At 38.4% G+C, this 22,588-nt stretch overlaps 1 protein-coding gene across 4 annotated transcripts in view; it reads left to right on the top strand.

Moving 5' to 3' along the window:
* The window catches only part of FANK1 (fibronectin type III and ankyrin repeat domains 1), a 32,638-nt gene that overhangs the window by 3,516 nt on the left and 6,534 nt on the right, over positions 1-22,588 (top strand). For all 4 annotated transcript variants that reach the window (XR_014156906.1, XM_081863321.1, XM_081863322.1 and 1 more), the window contains exons 2-10: positions 8,226-8,403; positions 9,845-9,969; positions 12,622-12,703; positions 13,919-13,993; positions 14,989-15,054; positions 17,587-17,752; positions 19,646-19,789; positions 22,293-22,370; positions 22,480-22,524. Coding sequence is in view for 3 of the 4 variants with exons in the window: in XM_081863321.1 (XP_081719447.1) it covers positions 8,226-8,403; positions 9,845-9,969; positions 12,622-12,703; positions 13,919-13,993; positions 14,989-15,054; positions 17,587-17,752; positions 19,646-19,789; positions 22,293-22,370; positions 22,480-22,524 (959 nt within the window). In the remaining variant the exon portion in view is untranslated. The remainder of the gene's footprint in view (positions 1-8,225; positions 8,404-9,844; positions 9,970-12,621; positions 12,704-13,918; positions 13,994-14,988; positions 15,055-17,586; positions 17,753-19,645; positions 19,790-22,292; positions 22,371-22,479; positions 22,525-22,588) is intronic.

Raw genomic sequence — 22,588 nt, 5'->3', positions numbered from 1 at the left:
TTTGATTGAGATTTATTCATGTCAGAACCTTTAGATCTTGCTTCCTAAGCTACTCATCACATTTACACCGAAAGGTTTAAGTTAAGTGTTCTGTTCTTCATAAGAATTTGTGTGTGTGTGTGTGTGTGTGTGTGTAGTTGCTGCTAATGGAAAGGTTTGTTCAGTAAATGAGGTGTCTCTTGTTAAGAGCGTATGTACTTCTGTGAGGAGGAAAAGGCCAGCAAGCTTGTTATCAAGTTTTATTGCAGCTCTCCCAAGAAAAAAATGTTCCTTTTCCTGCTGTTAGATTTCTTTGGTGTCAGACAAATATTATATATGCCTTATCGGCTTAATGAGAAATGCTGTAAGAGAATATAAAACTTAAAAATAAAATAAAATCTGAATTGTGCCCAAGGTATTTAGTCATCACTTCTGATCTGATCACTTATTTATGTAGTAACTTTATTAGCATAATGAAATAAAATTTTAAAATAGATAATTAAAAGCCAGCATGCCATTAGTTGTTTAAATTAATTAAACCTGGATATTTTTAGTAATCTATGAAGTTTTTTTTATTTTTTATGAAAGTCTGAATGCATCCACCTTTCATATATACAGCAGTGTGGCAGAGCTCTGCCATTCATATTACCTCTTTCCTGTTGAGTTGATGCAGCATACCAGGACCGAGAGAAGAGAGAGAGAGAGAGAGAGAGAGAGAGAGAAGTGTTGTAAGGTTGTGTGATGCAAATGTGCCAGCAGAAGCATGGACACATTTGCCACACCCCTCTGTTCCATTTTGCTGTAGTGACTCAGCCAGACAGAGGTCAGGTGAATGGTGCAACCCCAGCACACCATCCACTGCTGCCTGTGTGACATGCATGTGGAACAGTCCTCTGGATGTTGCTGAACTATATCCCCCATCAGCTCCAGCCAGCATGGCAATAGTCAAGGCTGAATGGGAATTGTAGTTAAACAATTCTGGAGGGCCAAAGCTTTCCCACTTCCTACATGGAATATAGAGCTTTCCAGTATTTTTTCTGTGGCAACTGGAGTACAGTGGTACCTCGAGTTAAGAACTTAATTTGTTCTGGAAGTCTGTTCTTAACCTGAAACTGTTCTTAACCTGAGATACCACTTTAGCTAATGGGGCCTCCTGCTGCCACCGCACCGCCACCACACGAATTCTGTTCTCATCCTGAAGCAAAGTTCTTAACCCAAGGTACTATTTCTGGGTTACTGGACTCTGTAACCTGAAGCGTATGTAACCTGAAGTGTCTGTAACCCGAGGTACCACTGTAAAATGAATGGTTGTGGAACTGCAGTCTCACATATCTCTGTTATACTGTATCTAACCCCCCCCCCCCGCCCCAGAACTGAACTGTCCATGATAGGCGATACAATTCTATTTTGAGGAACCTATTTTATCTGTGCTCCATCCTGTAATTGGTTAATTAAATAATCATCCTGAATTATAACCATGACTGTCCTAAGGGCTTGGGGTGGTTACAGTAATTATTTGTCACAGTATGTACTTAGCAGGCCACTACACGCAATATAGGAAAGATGTGTTCACAATATAATAATTTATTAGATTAATATAACTGTCCATCAATAAAAAAAATCCTAAATGACTTACAACAAAATATCAAAAACAGAGAGGAATTCAATGACCTAATGTGATTGTTCTGTCAGCAGAACAGTGCCATTTATGCTTGCCAGACAGAAAGATCTCCCCTCTTCTCCATGTGCTGCTCCATGTGCAACCCCCCCCAGCTGATTTGAGGGTGGGCATGATTGGACACCAGACGCGGGTGGCACTGTGGTCTAAACCACTGAGCCTAGGGCTTGCCAATCAGAAGGTCGGCGGTTTGAATCCCTGCAACGGGGTGAGCTCATGTTGCTCGGTCCCTGCTCCTGCCCACCTAGCAGTTCAAAAGCATGTCAAGTGCAAGTAGATAAATAGGTACCGCTCTGGCAGGAAGGTAAACGACATTTCTGTGCGCTGCTCTGGTTTGCCAGGAGCAGCTTAGTCATGCTGGCCACATGACCAAGAAGCTGTCTGTGGACAAACGCCGGCTCCCTCAGCCTATAGAGCGAGATGAGCGCTCAACCCCAGAGTCATTCGCGACTGGACCTAACTGTCAGGAGTACCTTTACCTCTACCTATGAGGGGACACACTAGGGGGATGAAAGGCCCATTGTGCTCGTGGGATTTGTGCTGACTCCTGTTTGCACAATTACTTAGTTGAATCCAGCCCAAAGTACAGTGAAAAACATTTTTGCATAGAAGCAGCATAAAAGGTATAACCCTAATTCAAAACTGCTTAAAAGAGGAAGTAAAGGACATGATTTTTACTTTGTGCTGCAAAACTAAAGAAGGTTCCAGATGAGCCACTCTCAGGAGGTTGAGGTGCCAATGCTAGAAATACCTTCATCGTAACCATATGCCTTCCTTCAGTTACCGGGTGCACCCTGGTTAGCGTCTTAATGTAAGATCTTAAGGTTTAAGCAGGCAGAAGGTGGTTATCTTAAGCCAGTTAGGAGGTTAAAACCCACAATTTAAATTGCTCCTGGAAATAGGCTGGGAGCCAATACAACTGGTAAAACATCTAGTATCAATTAGTAATCTTGGGGCTCTATTTTGAAACAACTGCAATTTCTGGACTGCTTTCAATGGAAGCCCCTTGTATACTGCATTGAAGTAGTCTAAACAGGCTGTTACATTCATCACTTATCTGCCCCTTCACTAATCTCTCCTTCAAATATTATGTTTTTTTTAAAAAGTTGCTATTTAAGGTATTTATATACACTGTGTGTGTGTGTGTTTATGTTATTGACCATGCCATGGGACACATAGGAATCATTCTCATCATTCATTATCTCATTCATGAATTCCTTCCTATGAGACATCCCAGAGTAATTTACAATGTAATAGAACAATGGCATATATAAAAACAGCAATACTATTTGCATATATAAAAGCATACATATAAATCAGAATAACACCACTTATATTAAATTAATTTGAATCCAATACAGATGCTAAGTCTCCACTTAGCAGGTTGTCTTCAAATGGGAAAGAAATGTTGCTAACACATATTTTTTCATATTATGTGAAGTAGCTCTAAATTAGGGGAAAAGGAGGAACCAAAGAAGGAAAACTAAGCAGAATCTGGCATATATAAATACATTTAAGCATCCTAATTATGGCTTCTATAACAATTCCTAATTGACTTCCTGCTAGAAAAGGGTAGTGACAGGAGCCAGACTGTCCCTGCCAGTTTTTCTTTTTAAAGTATGCGTGCATATGATAGAGTTGTATAAATTATCTTGTCAGCTACTCAGCACTCTTACTGAACAGTTCCATAAAGTGCTGCTGTTGCCACCTGAACTGAACAGTTTTGCACACTACTCAAAGTCATCCACTTCCTATGAGTATCCACCCCACCTCCTTGCCATCCAGAAAATAGTTTTTCTGCTTTGTTTTTTAAAGCAAAAATAGTCTTTTTTAAAAAAAAATTAAATTTATTTGGTTTTTCAAATTAAAGTTTTACAATCACATATCCAACATACAACATAAAGACAAGATTCCAAAGAATCTCCTGGACTTCCCTCCTCCCCTTTGTGGGTCCTATTAATCATTTCCAATTCCAAGGTGCTGAGGTCCCTTCAGCCCCCCCCCAATAAAATATTTGAGGGGGCCGGGTCCCCCAAAGTTAATAGGCATTGCCATTAAAATGGGGGGAGGGTGTGCCGTGTCTTGTGATGGATTATGTGGGGCAGGGCTTACTTTGCCCCCCCCCCAATATTTTACTCAGGTTGGCAGCCCTGAGCAGTGCCCTCTGTGATGCCAAAATTCAGTGCCCCCCTGTACCTCTCCTTCCATTCTACATCATAGTTGTGGCACTCCCAAGGCTCTGCAGCCAGTATGGCCAAACTGGTTACACTCCCCTAAATCCTTCTCTGACTTGATCTGTATTGGAAAATGGAAGGGACAGAACACATCTAAGCTAGGGATGGGAAATATTTTTCAGCCTGTGCTTTCCTCATGAGGAACCTTCTGAGAGACACATGCCAACAATGGGCAGTCCAGAGGCAGAACTGTGCAGAACAGTGGATATGACTCTTGCCTCACAAATGTCAGAGGTTACCAGACATGCACATTTTTCCACCCAGGCAAGCTGGAATCAAGGACACATTCCTGTCAGGAGTGGGTGGAGCAGGGTTGGTGTGGGATGGGGCCTGGTGAAGAGTTACAAGGGCTGGATAGAGATGCCTGGAGGGCCACATTTGGTCCTTAGGCCTGTGGCTCCCAAGGGCTGATCTAAGTCATCTGTAGAAGCTGCTATGTAGAAGATGTACGCTTGCTGTTTTGTTACTTTTGACATTCCATGTGTTTTTGCCTCATCACTTTTCTTTCCCCCAAAGCAAGTGTTGTACAGTGGTACCTCGGGTTAAGTACTTAATTCGTTCCGGAGGTCTGTATTTAACCTGAACCTGTTCTTAACCTGAAGCACCACTAACCTGAAGCACCACTAATGGGGCCTCCTGCTGCTGCCGCGCCGCCAGAGCACAATTTCTGTTCTCATCCTGAAGCAAAGTTCTTAACCTGAAGCACTATTTCTGGGTTAGCGGAGTCTGTAACCTGAAGCGTATGTAACCTGAAGCGTATGTAACCCGAGGTACCACTGTATAGAGAACGAAGACTTTCGATCAAAGTGATTCTGCTTAAGTAATTGGTTTCAATAATTAAGCAGATTTTTTAAAATGTAATCAATTCTATTTAATTTTTCATTATTCATGAGTTTCAGATGTCTCCAGAGAATTTAAACTCCCAAATTGACTTTGTAGCAAGAGATTATAAGGTTGACCAATTTGGAACTTTTTCTGGGTGATAGAGGCAGTATTGGTAATTAGATAGATGAATCTGATCTTTCCCTGTTCACTATAAAAGGATAGTGGAGTGAGCTGTGCCATCACTGTCTTTTTTCTTTCTTGTCATTTTAAGGATATGCCACTGAGCTATATGAGTATCTGTACTGTATGAAAATTATGTAGCAGCTTTCACTGCAAAAATAATTAGGATAAAAGCTTATGATTTCCTGATGAGGTTGTTCTTTATGTTTTAAAGTCATAGTTTTAGTTAGTGGATTGACACTGAATTTAACTTTCTAAATGCAAGACAATCAATAGGACAACCTCATAACTCACAATGTTTCTGTTTCCTGTCTATGATGTCATAAAGCTCCATGTTGGTCATAGCAATGAAATGAATATCAATCAAGCTGTTTCTGGTTGAGCTGAAGGTGAAGCCACTGTTAATTTGGTTTCAAATATTTTGTGTGTTTTTAAATAGTCCAGCTGCTCTTTTGGGCATCATAGTGATAGATTTTATGCAAATATTTTGCACTTTGGCATAAACTTTTCAGACAATTAATAAACTAACAATATAATAAAGCAATTATTTCCACATTTAACCAAAACAAGAAGTAAAGAATATAGGTTTTGATATTTTTGATATTTTCTCCAACAAAGGGTCTTGTTGGAGAACAAGTATGACTGGCACAAATTCGTTTGGAGATGCTTTTGTTATCTTTGGAATGTCTATGGCAGGACAAGCTGTGTGAAGTGAATGTTTGCCTGCTACAAAGCTGTCATGGGACCTCTGTCAAATGTGCCAAGCAGAATGATCAGCACTTGGTTTATTGGAAATAGAACTCATATACTCCTATAACTTTTCATTAAGTGAAATGTAATATAATATTGTAGGTAATCTTAGCTACCTTAGAATGAATTACCTGAATTATTCCAATATATACCTTATCCTGAACTTAACGGAACACAGTGTAGTGTGTCTTATAATGTGCTAATACCTTTATGAGAAAAGGAAAGTGCACAGAGCACAGGATTAGTGATGGTGTGAATTTGGAATATGAACTCACCTAGTTTGGAAAGCCAAAACCCATTACAAACCAGACCCAGGCGTTTCAAGGATCAGCTGGTAATGAAATTCATCATTGCTACCTGCTGGCTCCCTTCGCCAGTATTTTAAGGTTATTCTTGGAAAGGGGAGTAACTGATGGTAGGGAGGGCTCACTAGAGACAGTACTGGTCATTCTGACACTCAGGATTGTATTTTTTTGCCCAAGGCATTGGAATTTGTAAGTTCTTTTGCTTCCTTCACTGAATTTTGGGGAGAGTAAATAACAAGTTCCCCAGCTTATTATTTCCTGATGGGGAACATGGGATCTTAGTTTCCTTGGCTGCTCTGGAGTTCTAAATTCCCATGCTCCCCCAAAAGCATATGATGCTCCCAAGTATGCTGTGGAGTGTTATTTCCAGGCTGGCAAGGGTTTTCCTGTTTATAGCTTTCTCTCCCTGTCACTGGCTGTCTCCTACTCCTTCTCAAAAGTAAGCATATTTGGAGTGAAGGGTGAGGGGAACTGGCAAGTTTCTAGTTTTCTCAAAAATAAAAGAAGATTGAGGTTTGTGTGCATAGGGTTATTGATTTCAAGGGATTTTCACCCATCATTGCATACTTGCATACTTGGATACCCTAGTATACAACATTTTGCACATCAAAAAGATCCTTCTGTAATCATCTAGTTTTAATAGTATGCATCCTTCCCTGTATTGAATGTTAAATTGAGAAGATGATGTATTGCTTCAAGTTAGCATCAGAGTTGTTTGAGAAAATGGTAGAATCATGTAATTGTAGAGTTTGAATGGGTCCTGGTGTTCATCTAGTCCAACCCACGGCAATATAGGAATTTCAACACATAGTCCCCAAGCTGATTTCAAACCATACTAGATCCTGCTTAGCTTTGCACATGTGCTAGCGGTTTTTATTGCTACATCTCTAGAGGTAATGCCAGTTGTTTCTAGGCTCTGAATTATATCAGTGTTTGATGAATAGCCACATTCCACCCCCACCCCCCATTTACTATGGACCAGATGGGCAAAATCTTACTATAGGAGTAACATACTTGAATGTCTTTATAATGGATGCCTGTTGCCTCTAGTTAGAGTATCTGCTTTGCTTTCATTCTGAGTGATGGTCCACTTATGGCTACAACAGAATAGGTGTTTAGTGACAAACTACCCCCAAGTCAATGTGTTTACATTACGTCTATTGACTAATTATTATTTCTTTTTTAAAGGAACATAATTTTAAGCACTGAGAAAGTAATATTTCCACTATACAGTACTTGCTAAAATGGTCACTAAGGTCAGGCTGACAGAAATACGGAATGCTTTATGAAATTTGTTAGTCATCCTTGTGCTGGGGCCACGCTAATCTTCTGTGTATTTTTCCAATTTTTCTATAGATTACTTGCATTATAAAATGTAAGACATGTTTGATTGGTTGCTTAACTAATACACTTGTTTAAAAGATGTGAAACTGCAGATACAAATAGTATTTTCTGGAAAAAAGTCATTGTTCCTTGTGTGTGACACAAAGGGTGGTTTTGCAGGATGGGGCCTTCTTGGTAGTGGTGCTGAGACTTTAGAATTCTCTCCCTGGGGAGATGCACCTTGCTGCTTTTTTGATGGCATACAGATTCCAAGTTAAAACTATCCTGTTTAAAAGCCATTTATGAGAAAGTTATTGTTAAGTTGTGGGCGAACATATCAGAAGACACAGCGATTCTTCCAAGCAGCTCTTTATTTGTAAGCTGGAACAGAACTGAACTGAGGAGCTCAGTCAGCCTGCTTATATAGAGCTCCAGAACAATGTAACTGTTGTCATTTTCTAAAACTATCCAATCACTGAACGTCACTTTCGATCCTTCATTTGCATAACTATCTACAGTATCCCCCTGCTGGCCCAGGGTGAGAACTTCAATACATAACAGTTATTTTAAAATTAAGTTGCATGTTGCTGCTGTTTTGTATTTGCTATGTGGACTTACTGTCACCTGTTATAATTTTATTTCTTGGAGGTTATTGCTTACTTATTCTCAACTATCTTGTGGATATTTTGTGATCAAAAGGAAAGATATAAATATTCCACAAAAACAAATAAATGCTTAGGCTGTGCAAACTTTTGTCACAGCAGCTGAAGTCCATAGATACAATGCAAAATTGTTTTACAGTTCTGTTTATTGTATTGCTGCAAAGTGGGGGAAGGTACAAAAGAACAAATAACACAGTGATTGTCCTACAGTTCTTATGCAGTCCTAGCCATATTCCTGTTTGAATCAAGATAAGTATCAGACATGTGAAATGATGTAATTCATTTGTAGGAAGACATTCCATCTCAAAACCACGCCCTCCAGTTGTAGTTGTACGCCATGTGAGCCACCACAATATTCACCTTAGTTGGGACTTGGAAGAACAACGAAAAGGTCCTCAGGAACAATGGTTAAAATTTTCAGTTGAAGAAGAGGACACAAAGTTGCATAAATATGGTCTAATTTATACGTAAGTGAAGTTGTGCTGCCCCCCTACAAAATAATTTGAAAGCTTGGATAACAAGGCTGACATACTTAACATAAATCAGTGGTTCTGAAAATGGTCTTTGTGGTTGTAGGTGTAACAAGAGTATATCAATACTTCCATGCATTGCAGACTCTTCCCCTAAATCTGTACATCTCAGTGGAGCAAGTACCACTCAAATGACTTGAAAGGGGAAGGTTCTATAAACATGGAATCAATTCATTGATGGGTCTGACTTGTTGCTGTTGGATCCCAAGTGTGGACCACATGACCCTTCTTCACCCAGTAGTTCTCTTGTTGCTTTTTATGGCTAAAGCATAACTCCTTCACTGTTTTGTTTCTTTTCTTCTAACTTTATGATTTAATTGTAAAAAGTTTTCTTAATTGTTGAAAAAGTCAGTACATTAAATGATAAAATTGATCTTCCTCTTGATTTTCAACAAAAAAATAGTTTTATTATCAGTTACATTGAGCATTTGGAGAGGTGGTTTATGTGTTGTAAAAGTAAAATAAATAAATTGACTGCAGTGCTACATAAGTTACCAGTGGTCCCCTGACTGCTCTGAGGTTTGCTCTGAGACATCATACGTTCTGTTGTCATCAGAAAATTTCTATGTGGAGTTTGTCACTAGGTGGCAGAATTAGACTGTTTGAATACTACCTATTTCATCATATGTCAAGCTACATATCTTATACTATAAACAGTACTTTAAAATTTAAAGCATTCTGAGCGTTCTAGGAAACAATCTCTTTACAATGTCAGACAGCTTAGAAGGATTTTTGCTTTTTAGTTAAAGCAGTAGCACATGGCAAAGTAATGGTAATTCTGGTAGACATTTTTTGGTATTCCAAATATTATATGAAGACATTAAATTAAAATATTCAAACCTGAACTTTTGCCCTTGAAAAATGTGCTGGGAGTATATATTTGATGACATTTATGTAGATGTTCTTGTTTTTGAAGACCTGAAGTCCTTGGGTGATATCCAGCATAAGTCATACTCAGAGTAGACCAATTGAAATGGTAGATTTCACAGAGTCTACTCTGAGTATGACAGATATTGGCTATCACCCTTTCTTTCCTTTTGGGTTTTAAAGTATGTACAGCTTAGGTATTCATGTAGGCTTGAGAAAACTTTGGATTTGTATGTGTAGTTAGGGCAAATGAATTTGCAGATGGATTCACAGTGACACAACAATAATGTGTATTTAAAAAGAACAATTTTGGCACATATTTCCCATCTAAGTGGATGGGTTTTTCCCCCAGTGACCTTCATACATTCACAGTAACAGGTGTTCGGTAGTTGGTTTTTAGTACCATTTGTATTTTTAACTTTATTTTTAGAGTTAGTCTTGTATAAACAAAACATTTGAAAATGATTAAAAAAAATTTTTTGGGGGGGGGAATAACATTACTCTGTTTTAGGGGCTATGCTCAACAGCATGTGGTGGAAGGTCTTGAACCTAGAACAACCTACAGATTTCGACTTAAAGTGACAGATCCTTCAGGGGAGTCTGCTTACAGTACACCTGTTTGTGTAACAACAACGAGTAAGTTGGCAATTCATTGTTAATTCTAAGTATGCACAATATAAATTTGATTTCTACCCAATGAAAATAGCTATTAAATGGAAAGCAGAAGTTTATTAAGTAAATTTAACATACAGCACTGCTCTCAATTAAGCATTTTTATGCAGTATCTTATTTGGGATACATTTTAGACCTTTTGCATTTGCTATTTCTCACTGTTATCTAAAGTGGGGAAAAACCCCTTATCTTAAAATGTTTGCTTGCTTTTTTGATGTTGTCTTCTCGCTATTCAGTCCTTGGCTGCCCAAATTAAAAAACAGGAAAAGAAACCTCATCAATTTCATAAAGTCTCCATGTTCTTTAATGAACTAAGCTTGGCATCCAGACAGTATTGATTATTTAGGAATTTGATCTGCAAAAATATTCTCTGTGGTGATCCCACAATGAATCACTACATCTGGGTGGCTAGCTAAAATCCAGCCATTAGGAACAACATGTACCACTTTGTGTCCTTTTGAAGATACATATCTAGTAAGAAGCGTGCTTCTTGGCAGCAGAACTGCTTGTCCTGGGAGTTAAGAATGGAGTGTTGTATATTCCAGTCCCCAAGAAATCCACGCACCTCTCCACACTCCCTGAGTTGGGAGTAAATTATCCTGTTGAAATTAATAGACTTCTGTATTGTATCAAATAGGTTCACAGCCAAAAGCTTGCAACTGATTCACCATTGTGCTCTAGCCCATGGTGAGATGCCTAGAACATTTTAGTGAAAGTATGGCTGAATCCCTTTGCCATAGCTTCCTATGTAACTACCAGAAGCCATTAGACGTTAGCATCTTAATATAACATGCTCACATTTGTCCAAAGGCCGCCATTCCTGAATTGAAACCTTGTTCTGAAAACGGTGTGAGTTTTCGGGGCGGGGGGGGGATCTGGGAAATAATCCTATGCAAATTAGGGTAAACATTTCAGTTTGCATTGGAAAAAATTCTGATACCTAGAGAGTGATCTAATTGAGCATGCTTATTTTACTTACATTCAGTTAACAAAGCAAAACACTTTGAATGTACAAAGCTTGCCAAATATTGTATCAGCAATTGGCATCCATTTGTTGTTACTAATGCATTTATGAAATGGAAAATTTTCCTCAGGAAAAGAAAGCATTGGAAAGAATTCTGCCCGTCATTATCTAAAAATATGTTATGTGTTTGGCATGTTCATAGTTCATTTTAATATTGCACTTCACATAATGTTTGCTTTCTAAATAGCATAATGGATTTGGATAACAATCTGAATTGTAAAACCAGGATTTTCCTATACAATGCATAGCTTTATTATATGTAAATATCCAAATCCATTCATATTCATATTTCATAGCTTCGTTGTTTTAATGTGCATGTTAGGAATATGCACATTAAAACAAAATGTCTCTTTTGGTTTGGCATTTGCATTCAGCTGGAAAAAGCCTTCATAAATCAGAATGCAAGTACTTTGAAAAAGGGTGTGCTGCTGCTTCTTTTTTTCCTCAGGTAAAATACAAGAAAGTCCTGTTTAAATGAGGCGTGCAATTTTAATCAATTGGTCCCTAAAATAGAAAGACAAACAGCTGCTGCCTGTTAATTGGAGAATGTCTTCACCAATGAGTTCATCATTTATTCAGTTTTCAATAGAGCCTTCAGTTCCATAAATAAAATTCTTATAGCCACTTTAGAATACATTGCTCTGTTCATCTGCAACCCAATACCTTTTTATGAAGGATTTATTTCAGAAGACAAAAGCATGACCTTCACCTATCCAGATTCCTTTTGTTTATCCAGTAATCACATTTATTGTGTGGACACAATTTTAATGAGTAACTCTGTCAACCTTAAGCTTCTTGTCTGAAAGTTTTATGTACTGCATATATATTTTAATATAACTTCAAAGAGAGAATGATTGTACATTTGAAATTGTTTCTCTTAGCTTTTCGTTCTTTTAATTATTTGCTCCTACACACCCAAAGAATTGTTTTTGAGAACTGTCATAGAGGTAAAGTATGGTCAGTATGGAAGCAGCATGTCCTTAATAGAAAAGGTCTCCTCAAAGACATAATAGAGGGCTATAAACATAAATTGAAATAAAAGCATACACCTATTTTGTCCCAATGCATTATTCATACAACAACCCCAATATTATTATCCACTCCATATTGCAGATGGTGGGGAAGGCATTAGAACTAATGGGTTGCCTAAGCCCTAAAGCTACCTCAGGAGTTTGTGATTGAGGTGAGATTTGAAGCAGGGATTTCCTCACTAACACCTTTTGCTACTCCCCCCCTTTTTTTTTGCAATGCAGAGACTCAACAGTGTGCACAATATTTTAGATGTTGTCATTATTCATGAGTGTTTATTTGAGAGATGGTGCCCAGGTTTTAAAAATAAATAAACAATCGTCTGGGTTTTTTGTGGGTTTTTTTTTATTAAAAAAAACACATTTCAAAGTCACCTTTGAAACATTTCATCTTTCTGCTAAACAGTGATAAAAGGTCTATTGTTTAATTTAGGAACCTGGGAGGTGTCCAGATGCTCTTCTGAAAAATGTGAAAGCTAGTTATTTGACAGCATTTTAATAGCTGACAGAGTACCAGCAAAACAATTTTTTATCCATCCTGCTTTCATGCATTGTTTTCTTCAGGTGAACCAATGAGTGGAGACCATCTCCATCGTGCTGTTAGCAGAAATGATGTAGATCAAGTCCTTACTATTCTTAAAGGAAGGTGAGAAATGATTCACCTTTTAAAATCTTCATATCTGTGTAATAATGAGTGAAAGATAATGACAATTGCATGACAAATTGTGCTCTGACTTAAAGTGTCATTTTTCCTGTCACCTAAATATTAATGCTAAGCTTATATGTTAAGCTCAATGTGATAGATTTCTAATTGCAAATTATGCTATTACAGAAATGGGTGCTAGTGTGTGTGTGTGTGTGTGTGTATAGATATATATAGATGCACGCACGCCACACACACACACACACACACACACACACACACATATATTATAACATTGACCCCTGTGTAAGTAGAAGGCAGGCATTCTATATAACTGACAATTCCCTTTCCTAGTGATACACTAGTGGGAGCCAGTGTGGTGTAGTGGTTAAGAGCAGTAGTCTCATAATCTGGGGAACTGGGTTCGCGTCTCCGCTCCTCCACATGCAGCTGCTGGGTGACCTTGGGCTAGTCACACTTCTCTGAAGTCTCTCAGCCCCACTCACCTCACAGAGTGTGTGTTGTGGGGGAGAAAGGGAAAGGAGAATGTTAGCCTCTTGAGACTCCTTCGGGTAGTGATAAAGCGGGATATCAAATCCAAACTCTTCTACTCTATCAGAAAATGCCACTGCAAAAGGTCCTCAATCCTAGGGAATAATTTTTCAGGGAATTTAGAGGTTGATATCAGAAATGGGAGCATAAAAGTCCCTTTCATGGGGAAAAAACATACTGTGCTTCTTGGATCTAAGCCATATAATTCTTTTATGTTATGAAAGGCAGCAATGATCCATGAAGTTGTGTGCTGAGGAGCACTAATCAAGGCAGACTCGATGCTCTTGTTGTTGGGCACTGCAAGGTGAGCAGGAAAGACATGAAGATTACTATATGAGCATTGTGCAGCTGCTGACTGGCCAGTGCATGGTGTAAAATGTGGGCCATGATGTCAGTGGCCCAGTCCACTTGCTTGTCAGCAGGTCATAACTGCAGGGTGCTGACCTAGTAGGTTCATAGCTTCCTGCCATCTTGCAGTGCCTATAAGTAAGAACACTGTGCCCCCACCTCCTCCATTGGTACACAGTGGTGGCAACTTTAATGGATCCTTACCACTGATGAATAGGCAGAATATGCACCTACGTACGTTGAGAAACATTGGAGAAGAACTGTAGTGATGGAAATGTTTGAAATGATAACGAGTCTACTTTTTTCTTTTTTGAAAAGGCAAGTGGTGGTAGATACACTCAATAAACTAGGATTTACAGCGTTGATGGTGGCTTCACAAAAAGGATATACTAGGTAGTATTGTAATATTTCTTTTACCTTTCTTGTATGAGACTGTACAGATAAGAAAATTCAGTTATAGTTCTCATTAGTTTCGTGGTTTGGGGTGTGTGTGATATGAAGCTGCCATTATCTGCTTGAAATTCAGTGAGAGCTGATTGATGACCCATTGTAATATCTAATCGCAAACCAATTTTATCTGGCCCTCCACTGACTACCTAATCCCTCCCCCAGCAAAAAAAAATAAGTAACAAGATTCCCCACTTCAAATTCCTCTCGCTCTCTTTCATATTGCATGTATTATTTGTATTTATACATATTATATGTACTGATATGCCTGGGCATATATGATTCATTACTGTGAATGTTTGACTAGACAGCAACAATTTTATTATGGGGTATTGGAATCACTGACAGAACAGTAGTCTTCAAAACTGCAGAAGGTGGCCACCTCTCCTTTCAGATGTCTTAATTTTGGGATCCTCTCCCCAATTCATTCCTTAAATACTATTTTATAGCTACAGGCCTGAAACTGATAATTTATTTAGTGTTCAGAGTATGTTCTTTCACATTCATCCTCATAACACCACAGTGCAATGAATAATTATTCTTTGTTTTGTAGACTGAGAGCTAAGACTGAAGAACAGTGACTTGCTCTTGCTCAAAATTACCTAGTTAATTATAAACAAAGTTTGGCTTCAAACCAGAGTTTTGTACAGTACTCTAGTCAATGGATCACATCAACTTTATATTCTAGACTGGGATAACTTGCTGCAGCAGTTGCTATTGTTTATAGTTGTATTGACTTACAAGACAAGCTGTTAGTTGATAAATAATTTCAGTGTGGCATATGAATTTGCACATGGTTTGAAGACAGTGGTCAGTTTGCCACATAACAATTTCTTACTATAGCAGCCATTGAAATTGGCACCCTAACTGAATATTCTTTATATGTCCTGGCAAGCTGCTAGTCGCTGAAAAATAATATAATGCAAATGTTTTCTATCTAGACTTGCACAGATTTTGGTAGAAAATGGAGCAGATGTAAACCGGAAGAATGCCAGTGGGAAAGACAGGTAATAAATGCAGTACATTGCCTCATCATATAACATGGCGGATGTTGATATTGTGGACTTAAAAAGTAATGTAAACCTGTGTCCATGGGGGAGGAAATTTCACTGGGATATTTAATGTAAACCTGTGTCCATTTAATGTAAACCTGTGTCCTTGGGGGAGGAAATTTCACTGGGATGCTGTCTGCATCGGAGCTTGACATCGTTTCTCTGCTACATGGTCCTTGATGGTGATGGGAAACACAACATGACATGGATGGAGGAGCAGTAAAATGTGGAACAGCATGGGTGCAACATTTGTGAACAGCAACAAAAAAAAGCAGATTAAAATTATTATTTTGTGGGGAGGGATTGGTTTTAGAGCCCATAAACCCTCAATTTTTACCCATGTGTGGTACTTCAATTTTTCCTTGGAATGAATGATAGCCATTAATTTAAATGGCAGAAAGTAAAGGTATGCATTCAGAGGCACACATGGATTAGGCTGAGGCTGATAACTGAAATGAGAAACAAGTTTCTCTCTTCTCAGGTGTTGCAGGCTGCAGCCCATTTATAATGGGAGTGATGGTTGTGACAGCCTCTACTGACACTACTCTGATTTGGGTTCTGTTTCTTGGTTTATTTGTTTGTTTTTTACAATCAAACGGTATATATAAGTTTATGAAATAAATATGAAAATAAATTATGAAATTGGTTATAACAGTGTATGACATTGTAAAAACTGCTCATATATATAGCATGAGATATATTTGCATTTCCATTATTTAGTGGATTGTACTTTTGCTATTCTGTGAAGCTTGTTAAAATTTGTTTTTGTTGTTTGTTTCCTTAAATACCACTTTTGTATGCAAAGGGCCATTGTGCTCTTTCCTAAATATTCAGTCTGTTTAGTGCTTGCAACACTCTTACTGACCAGGAAGGACTTTAAAGTAGTAAAGTAGGCCAATAGATACATATAATTTTGGACAACCAGTCAAATTAGCAAGTGAACCGTGTTCATCAGCCAGCAGAATGAACTTCTGCTCAATGGGACTTCCTTTTTCTCTCCTTCAAACAAATGCAGATAGAAGCCCCGTTTTAGACCTTCCGCTTTCAGCCTGAGAAGGTCAGGGACTCAGCAAGCAGGGATGGGGTTATAGGGAGTATGGTTGGCATACACCCTATCCAGGCAGAATGTCCAGCCAGGGCTAGTTACTCATTTTATGGCCCAAATCAATAATAGTGTCTGTTGGGTTTCCCCAAGTGTTTAATAAACAACAAGGGTGTTCCGCTCTGTTTTTTAAAAAATAATTTCTGACAGAATTAGTTTGATAAATAAAGTTATTTTACTATCTCCTCAAGACACGTCCTTATCAGAGCCTTTCCTGGACCACCTCTAGCCTCAACTCGCTGCTGATCAGTTGACATATCACCTACTAATTACTAACTTTTAATTTGCCCGCACTTTGTCTTTCATATCTGTTTTGGCAGTCTAATGTTGCTCCTAAACTATTCAGGCAGTTTCTGGTTCTGGCATTTGGTGTGGATTGTACTATGTTGAGAGTACCATGTTGAAAGTATCAGCAGTATATATAAAAGAATCTTCCTGAACACAAAAGTATGGTGATTTTCTAAAAGTAAATGTGTCCAAAGCCTCCAAAAAGGAGTCTAGACAAATCAGAGGAAAATACAGAATTACAACAATTAGATGTCAGCATATGAGCAGCAGCAAGAAATAAGATACAATAAGCCATAGAATAACAATACAATTTTTTTATAACTTGGTCTATGAGCCGGTTAATTTCTAGTATTATTTAGATATCTACACAAAATCATGCAAGTTTTCTTCCCGATTATATTTTAAGTTAATCTGAAAGGCCTGCTTTTAAAGGTGTTTCATAAGTGGTACTAGATGTCCCTGGTAATGTTGGCTGATGTTCTGTGGTTGGGAAATTGTAAATCTTATACTGAAGTCAATATGTTGTGTCTTCAGTTGATGTCTAGGATTTTGTTCTCTATGGAAATATTAAAATGAAGTAATGTCTCAAAAGATTCAGCAGAATCCTCAGTGATACACACTGAACTGCAGATGTTAGCAGTTACTAGGAAAATGTTCTTTTGGTTTTTTCTTTTGCTATTTTTGCTAACCCCAGTTATACATTTCACAAAAGCCCTTATTTTATATATATATAAAGGCTTCTTTTACAATTATCAGCCCATTTTGTCCATCTGGACAATTGGATATTGTGTTTTGGTTTTGTACTAGTATTTCCTTCTAGCACTGTGAATAAGTTCTTCTAATAGCTTGTTTACATATACTTTATGTAGGCTTCAGTTTTACTAGTAATATAATAGTGATTATATCAGTGGTCATATAACATAGCAATATACAGTCATAAAATGGTGTTTAAGAGAAAATTAACCAACTTAGAAGAGTATTTAGACTAAGGTGTGGCTCACTTAAACAGGACTTAATTTTCAGTTCTAGAAATTGCAAAATAACAATGTTTTATGTTACTTTAATAAGTAGGGGTTTTTTTTTTTTTGTTTCCTTAGTTTAATGATAGCTTGTTATGCTGGTCACCTGGACATTGCTAAGTATCTCAGATCCCAAGGAGCTTCTTGGTTATCCAGAGATCTTGGGGGATGTACAGCTATGCACTGGGCTGCTGACGGAGGACATGTTGATGTTATTGAGTGGATGGTCAAGGATGGTTGTCAGGTATGGTGTTCAACTGCATACTTTGAAGCAGTTTATCAGATGTGTACATGCCACTGTATATAGGGGTGCTGTTAGTCATTATGGAATGCTGCACCAGTTGTTGCCATAATTTCAAGGTTATGAAGAAATTGCATTACCTGCTTTAAAAAGCTTGTATATACCGTAACTTTAATAGTCATTGGTTATTGTATTTGAAACTAATCTTGTTTACGTAAGAGGATACTTGGTGAAATAGATTCAAATGACCAAATAAATATATACTAGGATTGAAAAAAAGTACAAATTTTGGTTGAATCCAGTGTGTGCCTGAGTGAAAGACACTTGTGCAATGTGACTTTCCCATCCTGTCCTCCCTACTGTGATCTTCTGTGCTCCCCACAAAGCTATCCACTCTGACAAGCTGCTTCTATACTATTTTTTATCATTTACAGTGGTGCCTCGCAAGACGAAATTAATCCGTTCCGCGAGTCTCTTCGTCTTGCGCATTTTTCGTCTTGCGAGGCACCACTGTACACTGTATTCCTCTGTGCCACATCCTTTCCTAAGGATTTTCCAGCCCTCAGGAGAGGCATTTGAAAGGCCCAGAGGACTGCAATGAAGAATGGAGGGCCTTGAGCTTGTTTGGAGGTTCTAGCAGGGGAGCGCAGCTATTGTATACCCTTGACTGAAGAACGGTACACTCCTTCTATCTGGGATGGTTGTCCTCTTCCACCGAGCATGCAGCTTTGGGAGGGACGCACATGGAGCGGTGAGGGAGGAAGGGGACACCCGCCTAGCCAGCCAGATCAGCCGAATCAACCCTGGCAATCAATGGGGTGACAGATGTCGCAGCCAGATCGCCCTCACATCGAACATACTCTATCTATTTTCCAAAGTTTGGTGAATTCTGGTCGTGTGACCCATTTGTTATCGGTAGATAAAGGCAAACTTTCCCCTGTTGTCGGAGTCACCAACAAGATGATCCCTGAAATAATTTTTAAAAACCAGGAAAAGGAAGTTCAATTGAATATATACATTATTGGATTGTATCCAGTGCTGTTTTTCATAGGCAGGGTGGGCTTCTTCTCATACAATAGGACTCTACCTCCCTGTCTCTACCCCTCTGCAGCTTCCTGTATACCCTCAAAATCTGCTCTGGAGTGTTGGGAACCCTCTGGGACAGAATTTTAGGGTATTGGGGAACTGCAGTCGAGTAAAGTGAGTGGAAGTCTGCTTGTACAATACTTGATTCCACCCAGTGTATTGGAAGAACTAATAAATTAGGAATTATAATACAGAATGAACATCAAATATTATGTTAGGGTCAATTTGAAAAACACAAACACACAAATTATAAGTGCAACACCTGCAAATGTAACAGGGAAATAAATGTAAATTGTAAGTTAAAAATATGGAATGAATGGGCATTATCTTGACCAATAATGCTACCACTGCTGTTGCTATTACTTTACTTCTATCAGCAGCATGCTGTGCACTCTGCAGATAACAGTAATGGCACCCTCCTTGCCAAGAAGTGTTCAATCAAAATAAAATGGAGAGGATGAAACTGAAAAGCAAAGCTGTATTAAGGCCAGCGAGTCTGTAAAATAAGACTGAATTTGGTTACCTGGCGGAAGAAGGCCCTGACAATGTCAAGTGGTCTAGGAATGATTTTATGGAAGGAATAGATTTTGAAGAGGGAGAATGAATTGGGCTGATATATAGAAAGGGCCAAGGAGGCTGCTCCAGGCATCGAGAACTGCACAGCATGAGAAATAAATTGCTGGAACAAGCAGGAAAGAGTGATGCTGAAGATAGGTAATAAGTTCAGCAAGTATTCAACAGAACAGAAATTTCGTCAATTTTCATTGAATTCATGTTTCAAGTATCAGAAGAACATCCTTTCTTTGACAGATTGATCCTAAAGACACAGGCTTGGAGTGGACTCCGCTGATGAGACTATGTGCAATAACAGGAAAAGCAGATGTGGCCACAACTTTACTAGACGCTGGAGCTGATGTGAATGCAAAAGATAAGGATGGCAAGACACCTCTCATGGTATGCTCTGCTGCTAAGCAGTGTGCTGGTATATTTTGGAATACACTTTGCAACCTCATGGAAAAGTGCTGTGTGAAAAGCAGCCCCAAATCCAGAGTTCTCCTTTTTGCACACTTTCCCCCAATATTTTTGTAGTGCACTAGAGTTTATATACACTATACGTGGTGGTTTTTGTGGTGCAAGTCTCCAGTTAAAAAAAACAACTGTGTAAAAAGCATATGTTAGTGAGAAGTGTGCACAAAAATGCTTTATATTAAGGAAAATTGCTGGCAAACGTGTATATTAGGTTAAATGCACCAAAATGTACACAGATTTTCACAGACAGATGCAAAAATGAGGTGAACTGAAGACTGGAAAAAATAAGAAACTGAAATCAACAGGTTCACCCACTCCTGCCACCAGTACAATGTGGGGCTGCACTAGACTTGCTGCTAGTGGTCTGCACAACAGTCCATGGAACTGCACTAATACATACATACTCAAACTTTTGTCTGCTCTTAGAAAGGTCTTTTGAACTTACTTGTATACTATAGAATGAGGCAGCTAGATGCTTTGCTCTCAAAGATATGTAATGTATGAAACTGAGTTATTAATCCTGCCTGTGCCCTTCAACAAGGTTGTGTTGGTATAATTTGGGTTTGGGTGTGAAGCTTGTTTACCTGGTTGTCTGTTTACCTGAGAACTACCTGCTCATTCCACTAGTTTTCTTCTGCAATATGAAACATTTTGATATGGTGGTGTGTCAAGAGGTCTACTTAAGAAAGGCTTCTAGGTACTAGTGCTCCATACTGTTCCCTGCCCCATGGAATATATTTACTGTTATGGAAAGCCTTTCTTGCACAGATGACAAGTCCTTTTTCATTCACTACTAATTTGCCCACAGAATGCAGTGGCTGTGCTAGAAGCCTTTTTACCTGTATTGGGATGACAGGAGGATTTGCAAAGTAACACTTCACTTCCCCTTTGATTTATCTTATTAAGGCACTTTATCTCACAATCTCTTTCCTGGTTTGGTGCATGAAATGAAGTACGTAGTCTGAGCAAATTCAAATGTTTCTTTAATAGGATGAGCCCTCTTATTCCTTCATACTTGGAAATTCATCTTTCTGAAGTACTGCATTTGTATTTGTAGATTCTATAAAGATCAAAATGCTCTGTTAACATTTTCATTCCAGTCAGCACACACACAGAGCGAGCAAGTACTTCTCTACCTTTACAAACAGGTGTTTGGGATGGTATTTTAATGATCTGTAGAAGCAGGTGTATTATCGCCAAGCTCTAATGGCTAATATTCAGATCCTTCATGTAAAGGCAGACTTCAATGCTGCAATAGAGGATGGAGATCGACAGAACTCCAGGAGAGCCCAGAGAAGTTCAACATACTGAAACAGTGCACAGATGACTTGTAGCAAATCACTCGACTATCACTGCTCCTATAAGCAAAATTCTGGTCAGGATTATATAGCTTAAGATCATCACATACACTGTTTTACTATTTATGTAAGGCATTTATATACCACTTAATCATTAGCATTGCTAAGCAGTGTGCATAAACCTAAACTAGTCAGAGAATATAATGATAAAAATTCATTGTAAAACTGAACACAACCCCTATGTCCTACTCAGTCAGCCCTTTGAAATTAAGATAGTCATGTCTATTAACTTGGTTGGATCTACTCTGAGTGGGACTTGCATTTAATACCACCTCTGATATTCAGTGGTGTAAATGTAAGTTGTTTCAGTTGTACACTGCTATAAATGTGTTGTGCAAAATACACTTCGGATGCTATGACTGATGGCAGCTTCTTGTTAAGTGCACAGATTCACCCCCATGCAATGATTTGTAAGGCCCTTAGATCTTGAGTTCCGGCTGCTAGGCCATGTTTAAACTTATTTGAAAGCTATTTAAAAAGTTTGGCATACTTGTAGTTGGCTGATGATAACATTGTCAAGATAATATTTAAATATAGTCAACAAAATTAAAAATAAATAAAGCACAGACCCTAGCTGTCAGGAGTATAGACCAACCCAGCCCTCTGTTAACATTCTAGCTGCTCTTATTCTAAAATACACACAGCTATGGGGCTGTCAGATACGTTTGTGTGTATCTCAGTACCAGAAATGAAGATGCATTTGTTACTTTCCTTCTAAAAGTGATACCATGCCAGTTCCTCATAGAAGTGGTAGTAGCTTTGACAATTACTTCTCATCAGTTGGAGGTTGCTCAAACAGTAACTTTCAGAGTTGGAACACAACGGTGCTTGGAGTTTATTTCCAAATTTGGGATGGTGTTCTAATATTGAGTAATCTTTGCATTGTGTCAGTAGGTAATCTATGTTGGCTTTCATTGAAGAAAAAGGTGCCAATTTTTCTTTTCTCGAAAAATATTTCCAATAAGAGAACAAGTTTATTTTATGCAAACACCCAACTATGTATATCATTTCCCCCTAATTTTACATATATACATTTTGCATATATAATTTTCCCCTAACCTTACTTCCAGGTGGCAGCATTAAATAACCATGAAGAATTGGTAGCATTACTTCTAGAAAGAGGAGCAGATCCTGATGTTAAAAATGAGGTAATAACAGTAAGAGTAGCTTTTTCAGTACCTGTTTTACACACACATCCAAGAACTGTTTAAAATAACAAAATTAACATTTTTTTTGGGGGGGGGATGTTTTTTTCAGTTTGGCAAAGGTGCCCTGGAAATGGCTAGAGGCATGAACAGACAGGTATGGATATCTTTTACTTGAACTCTTATCCTGATTTCTATTCTTTAAGCATTTTATCCTAATT

The sequence above is a fragment of the Podarcis erhardii genome, assembly GCF_964252035.2.
Source record: "Podarcis erhardii genome assembly, chromosome: 5".
NCBI classification, from domain to species: Eukaryota; Metazoa; Chordata; class Lepidosauria; order Squamata; family Lacertidae; genus Podarcis; species Podarcis erhardii.
The sequence above is the reverse complement of the archived record's forward strand: the minus strand, read 5'-3'. Positions and strand labels throughout refer to the sequence as shown.